Source organism: Sinocyclocheilus rhinocerous, unplaced genomic scaffold (assembly GCF_001515625.1).
Source record: "Sinocyclocheilus rhinocerous isolate Xijiao unplaced genomic scaffold, SAMN03320098_v1.1 scaffold611, whole genome shotgun sequence".
In the NCBI taxonomy this organism is placed as follows: Eukaryota; Metazoa; Chordata; class Actinopteri; order Cypriniformes; family Cyprinidae; genus Sinocyclocheilus; species Sinocyclocheilus rhinocerous.
The window spans coordinates 598,544-623,628 of NW_015623515.1; the positions used below are offsets into that span (position 1 = coordinate 598,544).

At 34.2% G+C, this 25,085-nt stretch overlaps 2 protein-coding genes across 3 annotated transcripts in view; both read right to left on the reverse strand.

Moving 5' to 3' along the window:
- Positions 1-884: 884 nt before the first annotated feature.
- On the reverse strand, positions 885-22,594 carry map4k2 (mitogen-activated protein kinase kinase kinase kinase 2). Its single transcript, XM_016512809.1, is given in 33 exon segments — positions 885-1,463; positions 1,569-1,624; positions 2,011-2,081; positions 2,936-3,022; positions 3,120-3,188; positions 3,397-3,568; positions 4,526-4,629; positions 4,765-4,823; positions 4,900-5,023; positions 5,225-5,285; positions 5,395-5,474; positions 5,610-5,694; positions 5,911-5,952; positions 7,014-7,183; positions 7,282-7,441; positions 7,526-7,559; positions 7,873-7,911; positions 8,012-8,058; positions 8,219-8,277; positions 13,019-13,097; positions 13,893-14,000; positions 14,346-14,427; positions 14,551-14,613; positions 14,689-14,820; positions 15,808-15,880; positions 15,965-16,007; positions 16,223-16,270; positions 16,372-16,427; positions 17,073-17,132; positions 17,135-17,224; positions 17,655-17,712; positions 22,237-22,418; positions 22,521-22,594. Coding segments are annotated over 32 exon segments (2,592 nt in total). The 5' UTR covers positions 22,330-22,418; positions 22,521-22,594; the 3' UTR covers positions 885-1,375.
- Positions 22,595-23,322: 728 nt separating this feature from the next.
- LOC107708606 (menin-like) overlaps positions 23,323-25,085 on the reverse strand; it is a 9,547-nt gene continuing 7,784 nt past the window's right edge. For both annotated transcript variants that reach the window (XM_016512992.1, XM_016512914.1), the window contains exons 8-10: positions 24,712-24,850; positions 24,423-24,596; positions 23,323-24,340 (exon numbers count right to left, since the gene is read on the reverse strand). In XM_016512992.1, coding sequence (XP_016368478.1) covers positions 23,852-24,340; positions 24,423-24,596; positions 24,712-24,850 — 802 coding nt within the window. In that variant the 3' untranslated portion in view covers positions 23,323-23,851. The remainder of the gene's footprint in view (positions 24,341-24,422; positions 24,597-24,711; positions 24,851-25,085) is intronic.

Genomic DNA, 25,085 nt, shown 5'->3' on the forward strand with positions numbered 1-25,085 from the left:
AAAGTTTTTATTTAGGTCATTTATTGAGGAAATCAAACCCACTTGTGTTGATGGAGCCTTATTATGTAATTAAACATCTGCTGCTATTGCACTATAGCAGAATTGTTTATATATAATAGTGTTAACATAATACTGTAAATATTAACTAATATAATTATACATAATTTGTGTATGTGTATTTATTTAAAAAAATATTTGTTAAAAAATATTTGATTAGTTTTTTTTTATCTATATAATATAATGTATTTAATAAAAACATGCTTCACATACATTTCTGTTAATTGTTACAATAATATTTATCGACTATAAAACAATGGTTTTAATTTTTTAAGCTTTGGCTCCCTCTAGAGGATTGATACAGTTAGTGATTAAAAATTAACCAACAATACAGATGAGAAAGATTAACTAAAATTCATCTTATTTCCACACAGTCCTGAAAACCTATACAAACTCATCTGTTATTTGCCTTCTCTTTACTAAAAGTAAATCAGGATACGATTAAGACTTCGGGTACAGTTTGGTTTTATTGTATCAGTTTATTAGTAGTTATCACAATCCTTCCATCACAAAATGATCACATGATCGTTTTAATATACTATAAATACATTTGTTTAATCCAGCTTATTTCATATGAGAGTTTATTGACAACAAAGACAAAAACACCTTTAGAGGGACAAACAAAAAGAACAAGGCTTTGGGCTTTCCTTTCTGTCCCCTCACAATGTGTACCAGAGAGATTGACTGAAGGACCGTGTTCACACAGACACACAGGGCCGATGCACAGCTCTGAAACTCTCTGTATTACCAGTTTTCATGCATTCTGAATTTTTTAAGCTTTGGCTCCCTCTAGAGGATTGATACAGTTAGTGATTAAAAATTAACCAACAATACAGATGAGAAAGATTAACTAAAATTCATCTTATTTCCACACAGTCCTGAAAACCTATACAAACTCATCTGTTATTTGCCTTCTCTTTACTAAAAGTAAATCAGGATACGATTAAGACGTCTGGTACAGTTTGGTTTTACTGTATCAGTTTATTAGTAGTTATCACAATCCTTCCATCACAAAATGATCACATGATCGTTTTAATATACTGTAAATACATTTGTTTAATCCAGATTATTTCATATGAGAGTTTATTGACAACAAAGACAAAAACACCTTTAGAGGGACAAACAAAAAGAACAAGGCTTTGGGCTTTCCTTTCTGTCCCCTCACAATGTGTACCAGAGAGATTGACTGAAGGACCGTGTTCACACAGACACACAGGGCCGATGCACAGCTCTGAAACTCTCTGTATTACCAGTTTTCATGCATTCTGGCATCTTGTTGTCATTCATGTTATGTACAGGTTCTATCCTCTGGCTTTCCTCAGTAGCTGCTCTTGTGACCCGTTAAAATGTATAAATTGCTAGTGGCTGAAGGGATTTCAGTTGGGGTGCTTTGCAAAACAATGTCTCTGTAAACCAAGATTGGAGAAAAAAAAGACATTACGAAGAATGAAATGAAATTTTTATTCAAGTTAAAAAGAAAACAATGAGATGAGGTGGAAGAGAGTCAATACCTGTGCGTGCCTAAAACTTTGAACACTCGGCTTTCGTCTGTGATTTCCTGTGTTGCCTACAAGGACACATGAGGATGACTATTTTTTAAATGAAAATTTAAAATCAATAAACGATGACAATATGTACTGATACAGATTTAGACAGGTATGTCAGGTTAGGTGCTATATTTAATTTTTGACAGGAATGAAAACGAGGCTGTGAGGGAAAGTCTTGCAATTTTTACAACGACACACACTGTATAAAGCTTCTACATTATGTAATTTTCACAACTCACAACTTTCAAAACTGTTTTATGAAATATATGTCTTTTGAAAGTTTTTTTTGTTTTTTTTTCAGACAGACATTAATTTAATCTGTACTTTTTCATTCCTGTCAAAAACTAAATACAGCTCTACCCTGACTACGGTCTATTAAAATTCACAAAACATCATAACTCTTTACCTCACAGTTGTGCAGACTAAGTCCTTTAAGCCCATGTTTCCAGAAAGCTAAAACACTTTCTTCTAAACAAACTGTTGAAAAACAGCACATGAAAACTTATGCCACTTGTATCATTTCATTGTGAACAGATACTATGTTTTCCTATCATGTCAGGTTTGTACACTGTAAAAAAAATTATGTAGTTTTTACAAAATAATTTTGGCAGCTGTGGTTGCCAGAATAATTTTGTAAAAAATACAGAAAAATTGTAAACACATTTACGGCCAAAAACGGTAAGTTTTACAGTATAAAACTGTAATTTACAAACAAGAAAATTTGAATGTAAACCAGTAAATTCAACAATTCACACTGCTATTAAAATCTGTTTTGTAACATACTGACAACCACCATAATAATGCAGGTGGTAAAAGAGAAAGCCACATGAAGAATCAAAGCTCATCACAAGTAGCTTCGCCACAAGCAGAAGTATATACTAATATATAGAAGGTGCACAGAGTCATTCATGGAAACACAAAACACCATCATGGTAACACACATGATACTTAAATAATGCATTAAACTTTCATTAAACAACAGAAGATGTAACATAAAGCCCAAATATACATAACTAATAACAAAAACTTAAAAAAAACCATGATTATTTAAACAAAATACTTTCAAATGTGGAGTGTCGCACAGGGAATTCTGGGAATATCAGTTTACAGTTTTTGACTGTAAATTATACATTGATTTATGATGTTTACTTCTAAAAACTGTAAAATTAACAGCATTTTACTGTAAAATTACATGAAATGTCTGGTTAGATATTTTACAGTTTTTCCCTGTATATAGTACGGGAACTTACTGTTAACCTATTAACAGTTTTCTTCCGTAGCGTTTTTACAAAATTTTACAGTTAAAATTACACTTATTTTTTACAGTGTACCTAAAGTCTCGATAGGGAAGTCAAACTCCAGTTTGGATGCCAACTCCTTGCTGGGGACACCCTGCATATCGACAATCTTCACCGTTTCTAGAAGATGACAGTGAGGATTCATTTACAATATAAGTACCAGTGCATGCTTTAGAAGTTGATTCATGTATTAATCATACATATAAATCATACATACTTTCCAGTGCAATTAAAACCGTGTCTCTGTCCAGCTGTGTCACTTGTACAGCTCTTATTGTCTCACTGTCTAAGGAAAGGCACAAAGATCACACATTCACACACGTGTCAATGAATAAAACATTGTAAGCCCATACAAAATTTGTATGTTTTTCATATTTTCTTTACGGAGAGGGAAAAATCTGTTGAATTCATAGGAACGGGTACAAATGTGATGTTTGCTGTGAAATGCTTCAGCCCTGAATTCATGCAAGACCTGCAGCCAGTCAATCACTTACCTGGCTGAGGGTTTGGCGTGCCGTTCAGATGGATGATGTCAAACTTTAGCTGTCGTTCGTTTTGCTGTTGGAGGCTTTCCTGGACGCCCACACAGAGCTGAGGAAGCTCATCTGTCATTAACACCAGCAGCTCAAAGATGGGCAATGGGTCCGGCAGGGGCACCGCAATGTGCTTCAATGAGAAGACGATAAGAAATGAGAAATGTGATGAGAGGACGACTACAAGTGTTAGACTCTTATTAGTGAAAGCATAATAGAGTTTGTTTGGTAGCAATAAATAATTTACTTGTAAATAAAATTGCCATATATTATTAATTGTAAATTCAACATCAACATAAAGTTAATGTTACATTATGCAAACAAGTCTATTAACCCTGTAAAGTTTAACATATGAAATAATAGTAAGACATTTTTTATTTGAAATGGCACAGTTTGTTGAACTTTTAGATCAAATCTTTAAAAAATGCATATATGCATATATGTTTTTTTTTTTGAGTATCGTATTTGATACATCAGACTTTTTTGGCTCATATAAGAGAACATGGTGCTCATAATAAAGGAGGGGGAAAAATCACCAAATAGAGCAAAAATATGCAATTTGGTGCAACTGCTGATATTTTTATGGCCAGAAAGTAAGATGAAATTCTAATGGCTTTTAATGTAAATCAATGAGATCATTTTAGCAGACTTCATATAAATATCAGTTGCCACTCTGTATCTCCCAATAATATGTCTTAGATGATATTTAAATGCTTAGTTTCATCATCACATTTTTAGTTTTATCATCACTTTTATTGTGGAGGGCAAAATATAGAATGCAATACAATGATGATTGAGAGATGGACAAGTACCTCAAAAACCTACTGTATCATATTTGAAATTCTTTTTTTATATATTCTTTAAAAAAACGGATAATCAGGTAAATCAAGGTTGCTTCAGTCCAGCAAGTGTTCATCTTGAAATACTATAACAAGTTTTTATAGCAAAAAGACATGTGAACCACAACCTGAAAGTGAAAAAGGCCTTTTACTTGCTAAAAAATATAAACTGTCAATCTGACGACAGAAGACATGCATTTAGAGATAATGTATCATATATGATACAGTAAGCTTTATAGGGTTACTGTTACCTTGAGGTGCATGAACTTCTGCAGCGGTTCATACCACAATAGTAGCACAAGGCCAGAGGGAACTGCAGCACATAAGAACGTGCTGTCTGTGTATGGGTTACGAGCTGATGAAGAAGAATCAAGAAAACACGGCTTTTAGTATTTCTCCATCTTAACCAATAACAGAAGGTCAGCAAAGACATTCATCAGGATAAAATGAATAAGCATTGATCTATTATGATGAAGGAATTGACCCTCACCCACGCTGCACTTCCGACATCCCTTGGTGTCTGCAATCTTCACTGACACAGCAAACTTCCTGTGAAAATATTATTTTGAGTTCCAAATGAACAACATATAAGCCGAATTATTAAACGTGTATGTGTTTATGTGACCTGTGGATGATCCGTTCTGTGAAGCGGTTGGTGCCGAGAGACAAGTGACCCTGTTTCCTCTGCAAGTGCCCTCGCTGCTCAAACAGAGCTGTCAGTCTATGAGAGCAGAGATGAGACGACTTACCTAAGAATAGAATAGAACAGAATAGAATTGAATTGATTTGAACAGAATAGAACAGCAGTTCACAGCCCACTGAGGTGTACATGAGGTGTACATGTACAGTTTATTTATTTATTTAGTATATGATTTCTAAAAATGGTTGGCTGTTACTGGTATCACAACATCAAATACTTCAACCATGTAACTATAACAAATGTTACGTACCAGAGATGGACATTAAGACATTGTTCATGACGTAAAGCCAAGTGCATCTCTGTGGAAGCAACTGCAATGGAGATTCAGGAGTGAAAAACATATTAGCCATTAAAAATAAGATGTTTCTCTCATGTTGTATTTTATGACAGAAACAGCTATTGGGTAAAAATACTAAATACCTTTTCTAAGGTGTCTTCATGCAGTTCATTTAAGTTAAGGATATAAACGCCCTCCTCCGCACCCAGAATTAAATACTGATCTATGAGGAAATGATTGATAAATCAAACAGAGTTCAATAATACTCTGATTCTGTATTACGTTTTTCAATCTATATTTAAATTACATTTTATTTTAATCACAATTCTGGATCAGTAAGAGGAATGGAAATCTGTACCTCTTGTTGTGGGCAAAACCCATGTTTCTGCACAGTGAATTGTCAGTGGACATCCGTTAAATACTTTAGTAAAACAGGCTCCCATCTATGCAACATGAATTATACAATGTTTCACAAATATAGTACATCAGATGTAAGTTTTAAGATAAATTCTTAGGTTCATTCATAGATACTGGGCCCAAAGGTGCATTAATGATAAACTAGTTCTTAATTATATATTATTATGCATACTGTCACACTCAAATTTAGTAATAGCCAGGTTTAACACTTTTAAAAGGTGTTATTAGGTGGTTAAACTTACATAGACTTGGGGAGTGGGAGGAAGTCCATGAGAATCGGCTCTCTATGAATTAAAGGTTAACAATACAAGGAACCAGTTTCTATATGATCTTTAGTCAATTTTTAGTCTGTCAGTAATACTTTTAGTTACTCAGAAAACATACAAAATATGCATTAACATATATAATAGGTTTTTGAGATCTGTCCATGGTGCTGAAACATCTAGCATTACGCTAACAAAATAATGTGATAGATGTAATGAAATAACACCAAAATATTTGATGTAATAATGTTTCAACCAGTTAAATTTATTTAAAACTACTTAACCCCTTTGCTGTCACCCCCCATTTTCGGCATGGAGACACAAATGACATACCCAAAATAAAAAGCTTTCTGACTAGATACATAATCAACATATGTTCACAAAGCTGACACTTCAAAGTTTACTGTTCAAGAATCAGAATTACTCAGACTGTTATGATAATAGAGATATATAAGCTCAAACATAAAAACACAAATAAAAATATAAAAAATATTTTTTTTAAATATATAAAAAAATATGTTGCTGTGGTATATGCTTTTAGAAACACAATGAAGCTAAAGCCACACGTCTACTAATGCTTCATTTCAAATTTCAGGACATAATCTCTAAAACTGTGAATTTTATGAAACATTTTCTAAGATCATGTCATGTGTGTTTTTAGAGAAGGCTAATAAAAGGCAAATAAAATTGATTTATGGCCCTCTAAGCTCTCCTGCGTGCTGCTTCCTCATGTCTGGCTCGGCAAACTGCCCCATTCATGATTCTATTGTTGTCACGCGCCTCCGCCAGGTATGAAACAACAATAATCTGGGGCCGTTGCCAATCTTTGACAGTTAAGGGGTTAATAGTGGTTGACTAATGTAGGTTTTTCAATGACCAATTTAATGTTGATATATTTAGATATCTACCAATACATAAAAGACACAAAATATGTACAAGGAATGCATGTGAATCAGTTCTTTGTATCTGACACTGTGATTGATAAAAGGACATTAATGTAGCTGAGATGTATTAAAGTGTGGGATACAAACACACATAAGTGTAAGTCTGTTATATGTAACATCCAACATTGTGTAACTCACAGAGTCCTCTGTTTTCTTCCTCATGGTGCTCCACTCTGGAGAGAGAGCCGTGTCTCTGCTGAGAGTCCTTGTAAGAGTCCTCTGTTTGTCCTGTGTGTCATTATGATCAGGAACACAAGGGTCGCTGCACCAGTGCCGCACATCCTGACTGCCTGAACACCTCAACAACACTGACGAAATGTTTTTTTGTCAGTGAAGAGAGAAATGTTTTAAAACTTTGTGTGGTGAATTTCCCATTGTCTTGTACTTTATGTTCGGATAGCAATACCTGATTTCGGACTTAATACAGTTTCAGGGCAAAGAGTAGCACTAGGTCGAAGCGTAAGGTTCTTGTCCTCCAGATCAGAGTCTAAAGAGCTCATGGGAGGAAGTGATGTCGTAGCAGAGACGGGTGGTGGGCTAAACAGTCCACTTTTCCTCTTACTCCACTATGAAGCATCAGAAACTGTTTACAGCCTTACATATGTTTTTATATCACCATAAATTGATCATTAGGAAAGGTTCACAAATACCTCAAAGTGTGAGAGTCTTTTTACTGTCAAACTCCTAAAAGAGAAAGAAAGTTCAATGACAAAATATTTGTCACACACATGTGCAAATTATATTTCTGCAGTTGAGTTTAAAATTGTGCATAAAACAGGTACTAACAAATTGTAATTGAAATAATTATAAAAAATAAAAAAGGAAAGTAGAAAACCAATTTAGAGAGAGACTATGACTAGAAATACACACACACACACACATGATATCTACTAACAAAAAATAATAATCAAGGCATAATTTCACTTTTTAGCTGACTCTTTTTTTTGGCAACATATGTCACTCCACAAGATGGCGCCAGAATATAAGTTTGTCCCACCTCTGCTGTAACTCCTCCTCCACACTTTCCAAAAGACCCCTGCAGCAATTAATACATTTCAGATGAAAGGTTATAATACCTGTTTAGTCCGTAGTGCAATTATAAGTTCACTTAAATCAATCAGCAGTTCAGCACTCACGGTGATTCTGGTTCATCTCCAGATAAGCTCCAATCATCACACGATCCCTGAGAGCATAAACCTACTTGATTCTTTCTTTCTTTTTTCAAGTGATAACCATGTATTATGACACAGAATATTTTATGAAGTGTAAAAGAATGTGGCTTGTGTTTTGTTTGTCTCATTGTCTTATAGAGAACATCACAAAGAGAGAGCAATAAAACTGACCAGGTCAGGATAGGGTTCAGTCTCTTTCCTCCTGGGAGGGGTAAACTTGACCTGGTCAACTGAAACAAACAACAAACACATTTTACATATTACTACACTTACAGTCTTCATTTATCCATTTTTACCATTAAAAAGTTTGGGATTTGGTATTGTTTTTGAAAGAAGTCACTTATGCTCACCAAGGCTGCATTTATTTGATCAAAAATACAGTAAAAACAGTATTATTGTAAAATGTAAAAATTTTTCCTATTTTAGTATATTTTATAATGTCATTTATTTCTGTGATTCTGTCATTTTTCAGCATCATTACTCCAGCCTTTAGAGTCACATGACCCTTCAGAAATCATTCTAATACTGTATGATGTGGTGCTTGTGAACCATTTCTTGTTATCAATGTTGAAAACAGTTCTGCTGCTTCATATTTTTGTGGAAACTGTGATACATTATCTTGCAGAATTCATTGATGAATAGAAAGTTCAAGAGAACAACATTTATTTGTACTAATCAAAGAATTGTTTGCAGAATAAAAGTATTAATTTCTTAAATAAATAAAAAATCTTACTGACCCCTTTTGAATAGTAGTGTAAATATCCATAAATCTGGACAATATTAATCCATATTCAGTAATCATGTTGTTCAGATTTTTTTAACATGTTAGAATGTGATTTCTATGGTGTTCTTGTTGGTTGCATATATGTGAGACCTCCAAGAACTATAGTAATGTGCATAGTACATACAGTAGTTTGAACATCACTTCCTCGTCTGCCCTAAAGAAGCTTCATTGTCTGTCTGCCTGTGAATGCTGTAATCTTACAGTCAAGACGTGTGACAATGGATTCTCAGTGAAAGTGGCATCAACTTGCCACACGATAACACACACATGCATCGCACTCTCCGCTTGGCCTCGAATGTGAGCACTGGATCCAGTTCACGCGAGTGAGTGTGTGAGGGGGATGGATAAGCACATGCCATAGACGTGTGCTAAACAGTACCAGCTCTATGAGTTGTGTGTCTATTGACATCACTGAAGCTATGCTCAATAGCAGCCTTGTTAAAGCAGCACCTCCTCTGCTACACTTCCATGCATTCAAACTTTCTAATCATGCAAACGCTGCAATGAAAATAGACACCGGAGTGACAGTGAACTTCAGAAAACGGATGAAAACATAATATAATCAAGAAACATTTTAAAAGATATGGCCAAAAAATGTGTTTGCTACTCATTTTTACAGATAATACATGATTGTGTATCAGAGGTTTTTAATTACTTATTCTGGTATAATGTAAAATATAACAAATTATAAAGTATAATTCTGGTATAAAGTAAAGTATACAATTTAATGATAGCAAATAGGATGCATATAGTATTCCTGAATACAAAGACTTGTTTAATCAACTAATTACTCAAAATGTCTTTCCAAGAAAAGAAAAGAAAAATAGAATATAGGATACAAAAATAGAATTTAGGCACACTTATCGGCTGATACAGACAATATAAAAATATCGAGGGGTGAGAACCAGACGGGCGGAAGTGACATTTCACCAACTTTACATGAGGGCCAAAACAAAAATGTACTATAGTTTGATCTGACTTTGTGTACTGATTTCAATCGTTTATAGTAAAAATTCATACACACATAGATATACACACTTAACGATATACACACATCATACACACTTATTGATCACTATTTTAACATTTATTCAGAATTATATATTTTTTTATTATTAAAAAAAAAAATCACATGCGCCTTTTTGGCTATATCGAGGGGTGAGAACCAGACGGGCGGAAGTGACATTTCACCAACTTTACAGGAGGGCCAAAACAAAAATGTACTATAGTTTGATCTGACTTTGTGTACTGATTTCAATCGTTTATAGTAAAAATTCATACACACATAGATATACACACTTAACGATATACACACATCATACACACTTATTGATCACTATTTTAACATTTATTCAGAATTATATATTTTTTTATTATTAAAAAAAAAAATCACATGCGCCTTTTTGGCACCAATGTCTTATTCCATGCATTACATTAATGAGTTTAAAAGAAATAACTATCTATTGTGATAAAATAAAATATCACATAAAAAGTCCTTATGTCAAATTAGTTAATTGAATGTGATTAATTTTACTAAAATAGTAATCCCAGCCACTTAACAAAATGGACGATTGAAAAGCCTTTACAGATGCCTTCCCTATGAAAAATAAAAATACAGAAATGTATTTGAAATACATTTATTTAATTCTAAGTGTACTACATACATTTACATATTATTTACATATTACTAAACTGGTATACTTAGAGTCTGCTAAATTAGAACAACTAATTTTGTGCTTAATGCACTGTAATTGTAAGAAAGTAGTGCTGAAGTCCAACTAAAGATACAATGAAGTATATTTGATTGTGCTAAAAGTTAGAACATTTATTCAGAATTATATATTTTTTTATTATTAAACAAAATGGACGATTGAAAAGCCTTTACAGATGCCTTCCCTATGAAAAATAAAAATACAGAAATGTATTTGAAATACATTTATTTAATTCTAAGTGTACTACATACATTTACATATTATTTACATATTACTAAACTGGTATACTTAGAGTCTGCTAAATTAGAACAACTAATTTTGTGCTTAATGCACTGTAATTGTAAGAAAGTAGTGCTGAAGTCCAACTAAAGATACAGTATATAATAACATTTTATCAGTTAATGAAATTACGGTATTTAACTGTAAATTTAAGTTAAACCCGTAAAACCTAAAACATTGCTACCGTATTTTTTACGGTAAAATTCCGGCAACCACAGCTGCCGGTTTTTTAACATAAATTTTACGGAATTTTTTTTACAGTGTTGAAATCGCATCATATGACCCCTTTAAATATCTTACATTTAAAGACCAGTATTATTCAAAGATCATACAATCCTCACTAATAGTAACATTAAAACACATTTTAGGCTTAATATTGAGAAATGCGCATTGTGCACGAGTAGCATTCCAAAAAATTGTAATTAGAATTTTTTACGTATATTGGTAAGTTTTGTGACATGTCAGTAAATATACAATAAATAAAGCATATAAAATGCTAATAGATTTGAACTAGTATGAAATAAATGTCTTTTAAATACAGTATATTACGGTTTCACTAGGGTTTGTAATAAAAATTATGATAGCGAATGATACTGAAGTAATGAACTGCATAACTAATTATTATCAACAATAATAATAATCCCTTCTCTGCATTCTCTCTCTTGTGGCTAAGCAGTAACTGAGTGCCTATATGATGAAATATACCATTAGAATGTAAGTTATTGGTTACTACCTGCTAGCAAGCTACACCTCACTGACATTGAATTGCACGTGGTATCAGACATTTTGACTCATGTGCTATCCACAGGCTTTACCCACAATACATTTCTCAACGTATCTCAGTGGCGTAAGTGCAGTTACGCCCTTTTGGCACCAACTGGATTAGTAATTTCAGAGTTAAGTCTTTTGGTTTCTAATGAATAACTCCAAAATGATTAAGAATTCACTTGTGTCCTTTCGGCAGTAGAAAGAGCTCATCAAGAGCTTTCATTTGATACAGTATATATATCTCAATTTCACCCAAAATGTCACTTACGCCCTTCTGGTTCTCACCCCTCGATATTGGTAATCAGTGTATTACAAAGGTACAAAACAGATTTCAGTACTTCAATAGGTTGGTATATAATAACATTTTATCAGTTAATGAAATTACGGTATTTAACTGTAAATTTAAGTTAAACCCGTAAAACCTAAAACATTGCTACCGTATTTTTTACGGTAAAATTCCGGCAACCACAGCTGCCGGTTTTTTAACATAAATTTTACGGAATTTTTTTTACAGTGTTGAAATCGCATCATATGACCCCTTTAAATATCTTACATTTAAAGACCAATATTATTCAAAGATCATACAATCCTCACTAATAGTAACATTAAAACACATTTTAGGCTTAATATTGAGAAATGCGCATTGTGCACGAGTAGCATTCCAAAAAATTGTAATTAGAATTTTTTACGTATATTGGTAAGTTTTGTGACATGTCAGTAAATATACAATAAATAAAGCATATAAAATGCTAATAGATTTGAACTAGTATGAAATAAATGTCTTTTAAATACAGTATATTACGGTTTCACTAGGGTTTGTAATAAAAATTATGATAGCGAATGATACTGAAGTAATGAACTGCATAACTAATTATTATCAACAATAATAATAATCCCTTCTCTGCATTCTCTCTCTTGTGGCTAAGCAGTAACTGAGTGCCTATATGATGAAATATACCATTAGAATGTAAGTTATTGGTTACTACCTGCTAGCAAGCTACACCTCACTGACATTGAATTGCACGTGGTATCAGACATTTTGACTCATGTGCTATCCACAGGCTTTACCCACAATACATTTCTCAATGTATCTCAGTGGCGTAAGTGCAGTTACGCCCTTTTGGCACCAACTGGATTAGTAATTTCAGAGTTAAGTCTTTTGGTTTCTAATGAATAACTCCAAAATGATTAAGAATTCACTTGTGTCCTTTCGGCAGTAGAAAGAGCTCATCAAGAGCTTTCATTTGATACAGTATATATATCTCAATTTCACCCAAAATGTCACTTACGCCCTTCTGGTTCTCACCCCTCGATATATAAAGAATTAGGACTGAATAGTGTATATTGTAGTATGTTAATAGTATGTTAAATATAAATGGTTATGTACAATTTCTATTGGAAATAAGGACAATGTTAACCAGAACTTACATTGTTCTTCTGATAAACTTCTCTCCACTGGCATATGTTTCCCTTTAGACTGGATAGTATCTGGGGCTGTATCGTTTACCTTTTACACACACACACAAATATCACCACTAAAAAAACTGTACACTCTGACATACTGAACTCTGACATGAATATTTGGAAAAAGCATTAAATGACTTTAAAAATTAGGGAAAGGTTTCCCAATAATCCTGAATCATGTGCCTCTCCTTAAAATGTTCTTTATTTATCCTTGTTTAGACAAATATTTTTTTGATGACATGCAGATATTGAAATAATTTAAGTAATTGTAAGTAAGTCATTTGAAAGCTTAAGCATGCTTTTAAGAAATTCTGTCTTGCTTAATGATTTATGATGCAATTAAATTAACTTCCTACACAGAAAAGCTTTCAGAAGACCTTAGATCAGCTCGGATTAGACGGCATACTGAATTTAACACAGATGAAAACGAGGCTGTGAGGAATAGACTTACAGTCTTTACAAAGGCCCTAGAGCATGTAATTTTCACAACTTGACTTTCAAAACTGTTTTATACAGTTTTCATCTACTAAATGTTTCTGCAGGAAAGATGCTTTGTCAGTTGAACAATATATTGTTAAACAACCGTACAATACATTCAAAATACTATACTTTTGTCCCTCCCAGCCTCATTTTCATTCCTGTCAGAAATTAAATATGGCGCTATCCTGTATTCCTGTGTTCATGCCATGTCAAAATTACCATAATTATGTAAAAGTTGCAAAACAAGTTTTGCATAAAAACAAGTAATTTCTTAGCCTGAGTACACGAATAGCTCAGAGTAGAGTTGATATCTCATAATTACAGTAATTGCAATATAATGTGCGTGTCTTATTCTCACCTCTTCATTCTCTTCAAGACTGGGTGGATGATGGAGGTCTGGATTACTTGCCATGTCCAGTAGCTCAATCATCAAGTTTCTGGTGAGTAACTGTGTTACGAAAGGGTGCTGGGGAGAGAGACAATGGCAAAAATGATCAACTTTTCTAGAAATACAAAATGTATTAAAATGCAGTATTGTACATTTAATGTTCTCATGTAGGGATGCTCCACTCAGGATTTTTTCCGCAAAAATTTTTCTTTTTTTTATAATAGCTTTTACTTAGATCTGTTATATACATGAAATGCATCCTTTCTAACCATTATTTAAAAATAAATAAATACATAAAAACATGTTTCCTTGTGCCTTAAAGCTTTAACATGTTTTATGACCGCACAAGGAAAGTTATTATAGGGGTATGTGATATTCAATGCTAATATTAACTTTGATTTTTGAGTTTGATTCATCTGTCACCTGGAGAAGAGTTTCTGCTGTCGGCCTCTTGCGAGGACTTTTGATCAAACACATCTTCACAAAGTTATGAAACCCTGCAGACCTGCAAAGACAAGGACACAAACCTTTCACTAATCATGTTACTCACGGGAAAACTTGCACTTTTCTTTACTTTTTCCATTTCTACGAGAAATGTGATTTCTTTCTGTGGGGTTTTGAATCTTACCATTTGCTCTTGTCTTTTAATTTGGGAGGCTGGAAGCTGCTCTTAGACATCAACATCAGAGCTCTACAACAGAAAATAAAACCTCACTTCAAAAATGCTTTGTTACAGGGTATTTTCTGTGAAATTAGTCATTCTGACCGCATGGGATGAAGGTCAAACATAGGTGGCTGTAGCTCTGCCAATTCAATGGCGGTGATGCCCACTGCCCAGATATCACACAGATGGTTATATCCACCCTTCTTTTCCACTGCAGCCACCTCAGGGGCCATCCTAACAAAACAAAGACACATTTCCTTTAGACACCACAGCCTGCTGTCAGTCTGATTGTCTTTCAGAATGATGCAAAGAGTAAAGGAGTGAATGGAAAAGGGGCATATGGAAATGTTTGGATCATGCATTCTTTTTATGTTGTTGTGTATTGTTTAAAACCTATAAATATAATAAAATCACAGACACACACACACACACTACCATTCAAAGGTTTGGGGTCTTATGCTCACTAAAGCTGCATTTATTTGTATTTTGTAATTTAGTATTCAAAATGCAGTAAAACAGTAATATTGTGAAATATTATTGCAATTTAAAATATCTGTTTTCTATTTTATTATATTTTCAAATGTAATTTATTCCTGTGGTGGCAAAGCTGAATTTTCAGCATCATTACTTCAGTCTTCAGTGTCACAGGATCCTTCAGAAATCATTCTAATATACTGATTTGCTGCTTAAGAAACATTTCTTATTACTATCAATGTTAAAAAAGAATTGTGCAGCTTTTTTCTGTTATGTTTCTTTGATGAATCAAATGTTCAAAAGAGAAAATAACAGCATTTATTTGAAATATAATTTTTTTGTAACATATACTGTCACTTTGGATTGATTAATGTATCTTGTATGTATCTGAATAAATGTACTAATTTCTTTCCAAAACAAAAAAACTAAAAATTTTACCAAACCCACACTTTTGAACAATGGGGTAGATATTCAGTTTATTAAACAGATAGATTTAAATGTACAGTTCACCTAACAATTCTGTCATCATTTGTTTTTCCCAAAAGCATTTGGGAAATGCAGCCCTGGTCATTTCTCCTTTTGTGTTTCATGAAAGTAAGAAAGTCATAAGGGTTTGGTAAATTAATCTATGGGTCAACTATTCCTTTGTACTAATCATAAGAGACAGTATGATAATTGCTTTACAAGACAATCCAGACAGTGTGATTCTGCAGGACTCAAGGGCAAATCTTTGTGCAGACGGCTCACCAGTAGGGAGTTCCTATGAAGGACTTCCTCTTGGCAACAGAAGCACTGATCTCAGCCGCAACCCCAAAATCAGCTACAGAGAGAGAAAGAAAGAGAGAGAGATACAATAATCCAAAAATGTGCAGCTTCAGATGTCTGTCTGACATAAATCACTTACCCAGCTTAACATCTCCTCGATCAGTAAGAAGAATATTAGCTCCCTATATTAGAAGAGAAAATTCAGCTTTGTCATCACAGGAATACATTTTAAAATACAATAAATTAAATTGTAATAGTCTTTCGAAATATTGCTGCTTTTACTGGATTTTTAATCAATAAATGTAGTCTTGGGCACTAGAGACTTCTTCAAATACATTTAAAAAATCCTAAAGACCCCAAACATTTAAACAGTATTGTCATGAAAAGCCTCATTCACCTTAATGTCTCTGTGTATTTTGCCTGTCTCATGGAGATGATTCAACCCCTGGGTAAGACAAGAACAGAAATCTTCTCAAAATGTAGGGATGTGTCATTGAGAAAGATTTATGCCTCCAAAGATCTTTTTAAATAATTAATTAGCCTCACCTGGAGTGTTTCCCTGCAGATGTAAGCAATCTGTTTTTCCTTTAAAGATCCAGTTACTGTGAAGGGTATATTATATTAACTCTCACTTAACTGGGGCAGTGGTTAAACGCAGACAGTAAACTCTCAAAGGAAAAAAAATCACCTCAAAAATGTGAGATGGAATTGTTGTTAGGAACAGCCTGAAATGTATAGTGGTTTGTGGAAAATATTCCTCTCCTTTTATGCAGTTTTCCCATCCCAGATTAAAAAAGTAATAAAGTCATTTGAGTTTGGAACAATGTGAGGGTGATAAAGAATTTTCTTTTTGAGTGATCTATTACTTTAAGTTGCTTAAAGGAATAGTTCACCAAAAATGAAAATCTGCATTAAATGTATTCACCCTCAGGCCATCCATGATGTACAGGTGCATCTCAATAAATTAGAATGTCGTGGAAAAGTTCATTTATTTCAGTAATTCAACTCAAATTGTGAAACTCGTGTATTAAATAAATTCAATGCACACAGACTGAAGTAGTTCATTTTGAAAGCTTGTGAGTGGGAATGCATGCCTTTGAAATAATATTCAGGAATGCGCAAGTCATCTAGAGCATGTGCTGGCACGTGTCGGCAGCTATTTACAAAACCTATTAAACATGTCTGTGTGATTTGTGCTCCATATCTGATTGTGTAACTCTGCTTGTATAAAACATGTTGTGGAATGCACCTTTCTATGCCCTGACAACTACTGGAGAAATACCAGGCAAGGCACAAACAATACCGTACCTGTGGTAAGTGCCATAATAGGCCACAATGTTCTTATGCTTACACTCCTTCATCATTGTTATCTCCTGCTGGATAGAGGTGATGTCATCACCTGAATAAAGAATGAAAGAACAAGAAAAAGAGTATATACTGAAGACAAAATAATCTATAATAACAAAATATTTAAAGTATTTTACTTCAGAAAGCAATGATTGACAAATCTGAAACAACTATTCCAGAGAGCCATGTAAAAAATAACTTAAATTCATGTGACACAATGCAGTCCAATCATTTTTAAAGTAGCAGTGCAGTGAGGCTTCTGAGAACTATAATTATGTGTAAATATAGAGCTCATTACAATATAAATCCTTCATACAAGGAATCGATCCAATAAAGCCTCTATAATTTTGAGAGATTAGTTAGAAACAGCATTTGCCTCTAAATGCTTACTGTATGTTCTCTACAGCACTGAAGCATGAAAATCTCCCAATATGCAAATGTGTTCTGGTCAAAAACTTATAACATTAAAACTACTCACACACCTGGATCCAGTTTAACAATTTTGATAGCAGCCATTTCTGAGCTCCTAATGTTTCTAGCCTGAAAGAAAATAGATAATATTACATGATGAACTGGAAAATCAGATTTCTTTTACAACAATATTAATTATAAAATGGATAATTAGGTTTAGCTACATTTCAACAGCTGATATGCATCTGTGACTGTGCACAAATTTTATATTAATAAGTCTATACCATTTAAATGTTTGGAGTTGGTCAGATGTTTTGAAAGAAGTCTCTTATGCTCACTAAGGCTGCGATTATTTGATCAAAAATATAGTAAAAACTGTAATATTGTGAATTATCATTACAAATATATTAGCACTGTAATATAATTTAAAATGGAATTTATTCATGTAATGGCAAAGCTGGATGTTCAGACAGTCTTCAGTGTCACAAGATCATTTAGAAATCATTCTAATATACTGATTTGTTGTTCAGGAAACATTTCTTATTATTATCAATGTAATAAACAATTGTTATGCTTAATGTTGTTGTAGAAACCATGATACATTTAATTTATTGCATCCTAAATAAAAATAAAAATCCTAAATAAAAGGCTGTACTTTCACTTACAGTTAAAATAACTAGCTATATTACCTGGAAAAACGAATTGTTTAATTGTGATTTATTATTATTATTATTATTATTAATAATAATACAAATACATGTCTTATTGGAATTAATAGAACATTGTCACTTATCATACACGCTAAAAAAAAAAGGTTCTTCAGCAGTTCTTCAGCGGTTCTTTGGAGTGGTTAAGGTGCTATATAGCACCACTACCATATAAAGAACCTGTTAAGCCCATAAGTTTCTCTTTGGCTGTTACAATAGTGTTTATAAAGCACATATGTGATGGCAAAGAACTTATTGTAAAATCATTTCATTCATCTGAGTCTCTGGTTGCATATTATCAAAATCTGTAGTGCTTTTATGAGTTTTGTATTATTGCAGCTCTACGATACAACGTGACGATGTGAGAAAATTGTATAAACCACTTTTAGAGTTATGGGTTGTAAAGAGGTTTCAATTCTGTCACTCATAGACATGAAGAATCAGCATGTGAATCTCAGCAATGGTGACAAAATATTCTGATAATTTTGATATGATTTTTGAACATCACAAAACAGGGCAGTAAACAAAAATCTGCAGTCACAACAAAAATCAAAGCAAATAGTAAGAATAAAAGAAAATACTAAGCAATACAATGCAGCTGCATAATTTATTCATGTCGCAATGCATGCTGGGAGCCATGGATGAGTTATGATTGGTGCACCATTGTTGAGAAAAAGTGCTATATGGCACCTCGGCTCTTATGGTTCTACATGTCACCATTTGACAAAGGTGCTATATAGCACCTGTAAAAACAGGTGCTAAATAGCACTAAAAGTGGTTCCCCTATGATTACGAGCCAAAGAACCGCTTTTAGTGCTATATAGCACCATTTTTTTTTAGAGTGTATGGCTATATATAGCGATGAGAGACAATGTGCTACAGTGATTTTACTATGGTTTTTAGATGGTTTTAGGTTTAAAAACACATTTCGTTTTCAAATAAACATTTTACAGCATACGTAAATGAGCAAATGTAACATAGAGGTGGGTAAATGTGACTTTAAGGCCATGTTTACTTTGGTGAAATGCTCGGGATGCTGTAGAAAAGCCAGGAACAGATCCAGCTCTCCTGGCAGGCATCTTAATGACAAATATCTTAGTGTCAGTGGCAGCCTGCTGTGTCCTTCACTGTAACCTTGTCCTGTAGCTGCTGCCAGGCCAGGAGACCGTATGATGCTGCACCATTAGTTAATCACTCATTCTATTTAGGAAGGATTCTATCAATTTACTATAAAACCACTAATACCTCTTGCCCAGCTGATATGCATCTGTGACTGTGCACAAATTTTATATTAATAAGTCTATACCATTCAAATGTTTGGGGTTGGTCAGATGTTTTGAAAGACATCTCTTATGCTCACTAAAGCTGCAATTATTTGAGCAAAATATAGTAAAAACGGTAATATTGTAAATTATCATTACAACTATATTAGTCCTGTAATATATTTTAAAATGTAATTTATTCATGTAATGGCAAAGCTGAATGTTCAGCCAGACTTCAGTGTCACAAGATTCTTCAGAAATCATTCTAATATACTGATTCTATTAATTTACTATAAAACCACTTATACCACATGCTAAGGATTCATCAAACTCATTTAACTGTGGAATTAAAGGAATAGTTTACCCCCCAAAAAAATAGCTGGGAATGTACTATTCCTTTAGGTGATGAGGATGAGTCTGGTAACCTATTTGAAGAAATTTAGCATTATCACTTGCTCACCAGTGGATCCTCTGCAGTGAATGGGTGCCGTCAGAGTCCTAACAGCTGATAAAAACATCACAGTAATCCACAAGCAATCCACATGACTCCAGTCCATCAATTACCATCTTGGTAAGCTAAAAGTTGCAGGTTGTGATGAACAAATACATATTTAAGACCATGTTTAACTTTAAACTGTTGTTTTTGGCTAAAAAATGAGTCCTCTTTCACTGGGGAAAACAATATTATGACAAATATGTCAACGGATTTTGATGAGAGGACAACAGGAGATGGACTTTTCCCACTTTTTACCAAGCATTATTAAAGACTAGAATTTTGATCAGAAACAATGGTTCAAGGTTAAAATGCTTTAATGATGGATTTGTTTCTTACAAACATGCAGTCTTTCACTTCACAAGACATTAATTGATGGACTAGACTAGTGTGGATTGCTCATTGATTATTGTGATGCTTTTATCAGCTGTTTGGACTCTCATTCTGATGTCCCCCATTTACTGTAGAGGATTCATTGTTGAGCAAGTGATGCAATCATACATTTCTCTAAATCTGCTCCAATGAAGAAACAAACTCATCTACATCTTGGATGGCCTGAGGGTGAGTAAATATATTCAGAAAATTTTTATTTTAAGGGTAAACTCTTCCTTTAAATAGCCAACTCATGCACATTAAAATATGTTCTATGCATACAGAGTGGTTCATTTGATACTTATGATCAGGCCAAAAAGTTTTCAGGAAAGTGGACTTCCATTTTTGCTTTCAGCTAGTCATAAACATAACAAATTGAGCATTCTGGACAAAACCTGGAACTTCACTGAGCTACCTTCCTGTTGTTTTTCCTGGCATGCCAGAGAGCTTCCTGACATGACTAAAGCGACAGTGTAACGTTCTCGTAATGGTTTAACTGTGCAACCTGAAATAACGCAGTCACAACCCAAGAACAATGGCTTGTGTTGGATATCTGTCCACACTTTGACCAGAAATCTCCAAAGCTTGTTATTCTTTATGTTGGCATAGTCAGACCTGACAAGTCTATCAAATGCAAAACAGACTGTTTTGTTCGAATGCAGCTGGGAATCCTCACCATGGAATATTTTTAGATCTCGAGAACTTTCTGAGTTCAAGTTGAGAGAGCTAGAGGACACTAGAAAGGATTCTTTGTGCATTGTGAGATGGGCATTGTTAGGGTTATTGGCTCACCCACTGAATTGTCATAAAGTGGACTGTGTTGGGGATTGCTACACAAGAGTGACATGATCTCCACATTAAACATTAATAAAAGAGACAAAATACACATGAAAACCAACAACATATTTGCACCTTACAAACTTCTTGAAGAATAACACTACCACACCTGAGGGAGGCCTACATTTTAAGGTCCAGATTTGTAACATTCCACAAATGTTGCCGTTGTGCCAGTAGATTGCTCTTAAATCAAGTCAAATTTCTAAGCCAACCATATGCTATTCCACATTAGAATCACAAACTACTTTATATCTGATACATTTTTAAACTATGCTTTTCTGTTTATGCAGGGTTTTGCATGCAAACTTTGAAGACAGACTGGCTGAAGTTACATGTTTTGTTGAGGAAATACCCAGATGGCCTAACAAAGATAAATAGTAGTAAAAAAAAAAAAAATAGTACGTGGATGTCAGTCTGAGTGCATCATTTTGTGTTCACTGTGTTGGATGGAATGTGTGTCAATGCACACATGCTGTGAATTCTAGAAAACTAAACAATCCAGTCTGTCAACTAACATCATGGATCTGGTTTCTTGAAATATTCAGCTTAAACAAGGAAATCAACAACAACAACGGAGTAAAAAAATCATGTCAAGTTTAGCAAGTCTTCCCTTACAAGGTATCAGATAGTACTTTGACATTTAACATGGTGTTGTTGAATGATAATCATATCATGGTACTCATATTCATGGTACTGGTACTCCAGATAATATAATTGCACTATGATGTCTAAATACTTACCAGGGTATCATACCCAAAGACAAAGTAATACAATCCTTGTACAGTAATACAATACAAACAAGTCATACAACCCCTTTTGGTAGATTTTTGTAAGTCTTCCAGAAGGAAAAGTGTTTTTCCCACGAAATCTTGACAACGCAACATGCATTAAATCAGTCATTGCTTAAACACTCACCGTTGAGTAAAAATAAAAAAATAAAAAAATTAAAAATAACAAAAAAAAACCTGAAGTTCTTTCTCACCTTAAAGACATCTCCATAAGTGCCGCTCCCGACCCTTTGAATAATCTCATAATCATCCAAGGGATCCAAAAATGAAACTCCTATAGTATTCATGCCTGCAGCTCTTTGTACATTTCACTTAGGCTATTCATGACAGCTGTCACACAGTTTGATGTGCAGTAAACTCATCTCATCCCGGTGCGCTGTTATCAAAAGTGGCGAAAAGAGATTTAATAATAAATAAAATGTATAGATTTATCTATAACGCAATGCAAAGCAAAAACAAATCTTCACATCCACTTTACAATGGAAATCACGGTCTTTGTTTTATAATCTCTCTGCTTGTCCCTTCTCACACTACCGCACCCGTAGACTCTCAGCAGCAACGTCCGATTCGTTAACGAATTGTCCTTTGGATTCGGACCTTTTCAATGAATCGGTTCGCAAAACTGGTTCGAACGATTCGTTAACGAATAGGACTGAATAGTCCCGAGCGGTTCTCGAGCAATTCGCTGACTGGTTGGAAACGAGAATGTCTCTTTTGAACACGTCCTATTCACAACATATATACGATTTGGTTTCAATAAATAGAAGTTTATTTAAATGTACAAAAGACTTAAAAAGAAGACTTTTAGCATTATTTAATGCAAATGGAAATGGACTAAGGTTCTACTTCTACCTTTATGTTTAACTTAAGGTGAAGCTGGGCACGTCGAATTGCAACACCATTTTAGCGAAACGAAATAAAAACGGCACAAATAACCCTCAATAAAAGCCTGCATAGGCTGCCTTAGGAACTTTAGACTCTAGAGCACAGCGGAATGTCAGGAACCTCAGTAACGTAAAAGAATCACCTTTATAAGAATCACCTGCTTTTCGAACGTGCTCTTTGAAATGAACGATTCTAAAGAACCGATTCGCAGACACGAGCGATCTTTACCATCACCAGACGCGATACTCTTCGCTGCGTTTGCGCATGTGCATAGCATCAGTGGGCGACCACATTGCAACTATTTACATACGATAATCCTTCAACATGGGTGACAGTAAATAAAGGGAAGCAAAAAAACACTCACTTGTTTTGTTCAAGTTGTTTATTTAGTGGAAAATACACTTTCACATCAAGAAAATAGCTTTTTAACTGAAGCACTGCACTTTGCATTTTTCAAAAGAATACTTTGCTATGACACTTGAGACCACATATGAAATCCAGCAGTTATGTGGACAATAACAAAACGAGTGCAAGACCTACATACATAGGCTGAAAATAAAAACATTTTTTCAACATCATTGTATTGCAGACAAAATGTTAGCTGAAAAAAGAATTGCATCTTTTCTAAAATCCTGATAAAACAAATGAGAATCACTTTGGCTTGTCGTAATTTGGATCTAATAGAACTTGTTGTAATAATACAAAATTAAGGCAAATCAATAAAATTACTTTATGCTATAAAATAATAAAGCAAATTTGCTGGTGTAAGAAAGTTTTCTTCAACTTGAAATGGGATATATTTAAATTCAACATTAGCTTATCAAAACATTTGATAACACTCAATTTGCAGGTAAAACGAATGAACTTCACTCCAGGTGAAAATATAAAAGTTTGGGGAAAAAAAAAAATTATAAATGGGTCATTTTAAAGAGTTTTGCGCGGGCGTTTCATGAAGGACAAGGTGTAATCTCCAGAGGGTGTGGGTTTCTGTCTCTTCATCTGCACTTGGGACTGGGCTGTGAGCTGCAGTTTAATGGCACTAGAGTTGACCTTGGCCGCAGAGAGGAGCTCTTTCATACCCTTCATCTTCTCACTGTGGAAAACCACCACCGGCCCTCCCTGCACTACGGGTGGCTGGGTAGGAGAAGGTGTGGGACTTGGGGATGAGGGCTCATTTTTGCCATCAGCCTCTTTACCTCGAGAGCTAGCAGAAGAACGTCTGCGTCCCACCTTTTTAGGCACTGGATTTTGAGGGGGCAACGGTGCACTTGGAGATGACGGTCCTGCTTGTTCATCTAACTTGGATTCTCGCCTCGTGCCCCGTCTACGCCCCTCACGCTGGTCTTCACTGGATTGGTCATCGTCATCCACTGGTTCTGCATCTTTGGTGATGATTGACACTTTTTGTCTGATCTGAAAAAGAGCAAGTACATAAAGTGTGGTCATAAATGTCATTTTAATGAAACTTAAAATTAAGAAAACTGAGGGGTTTTACCTGTGCATCAGAGCGACTAAGGGACTGAACCAGGTAGGTGGCCCAGCCTACATGAAGCACTGGCGTTGGACTTCCTTCTTCCCATTTACAAATACCATCATAGAACCGAAGCAAGTGAGCAAAGCACTCTGGGTCCTGAAGGGCAGATAAAGCAGCTACCTGTCTGGGCTGGTCCTTTGAGGTAAAAGTATGAATAGAGGACAAGAGAAAGACTTGTTCACAACTTTGTTGTAAATAATAAAATACATATATTTGTAAATGTTTATTTTTATGTATAATTAAACAAGACCTCCTTTTCCATTTCATCAGCCCCTTCGCCACCACTTTCAGCAGCAGCTGCTGTCTCTTTAAGGAGGGTGGGAATGACATCATTAGCGATGTCAAAAAACTCCTTATATATCTCCTCATCCTCCCTGTAGTAGTTGTAACTATAGACCAAGAAAAAGTTATGGAATTAAACATTACATTTTGTTTTCGACTAGACTAAAGCAATATTAAATTCCATAAAAAAAATAACAATTTATATATATATACACTATAAAATATTTAAAAATATATAAAAATCGCTCTGGATAAAAGCGTCAGCTAAATGACTAAAATGTAAATGTAAATACATATAAAGAATATATATATATATATATATATATATAGAGAGAGAGAGAG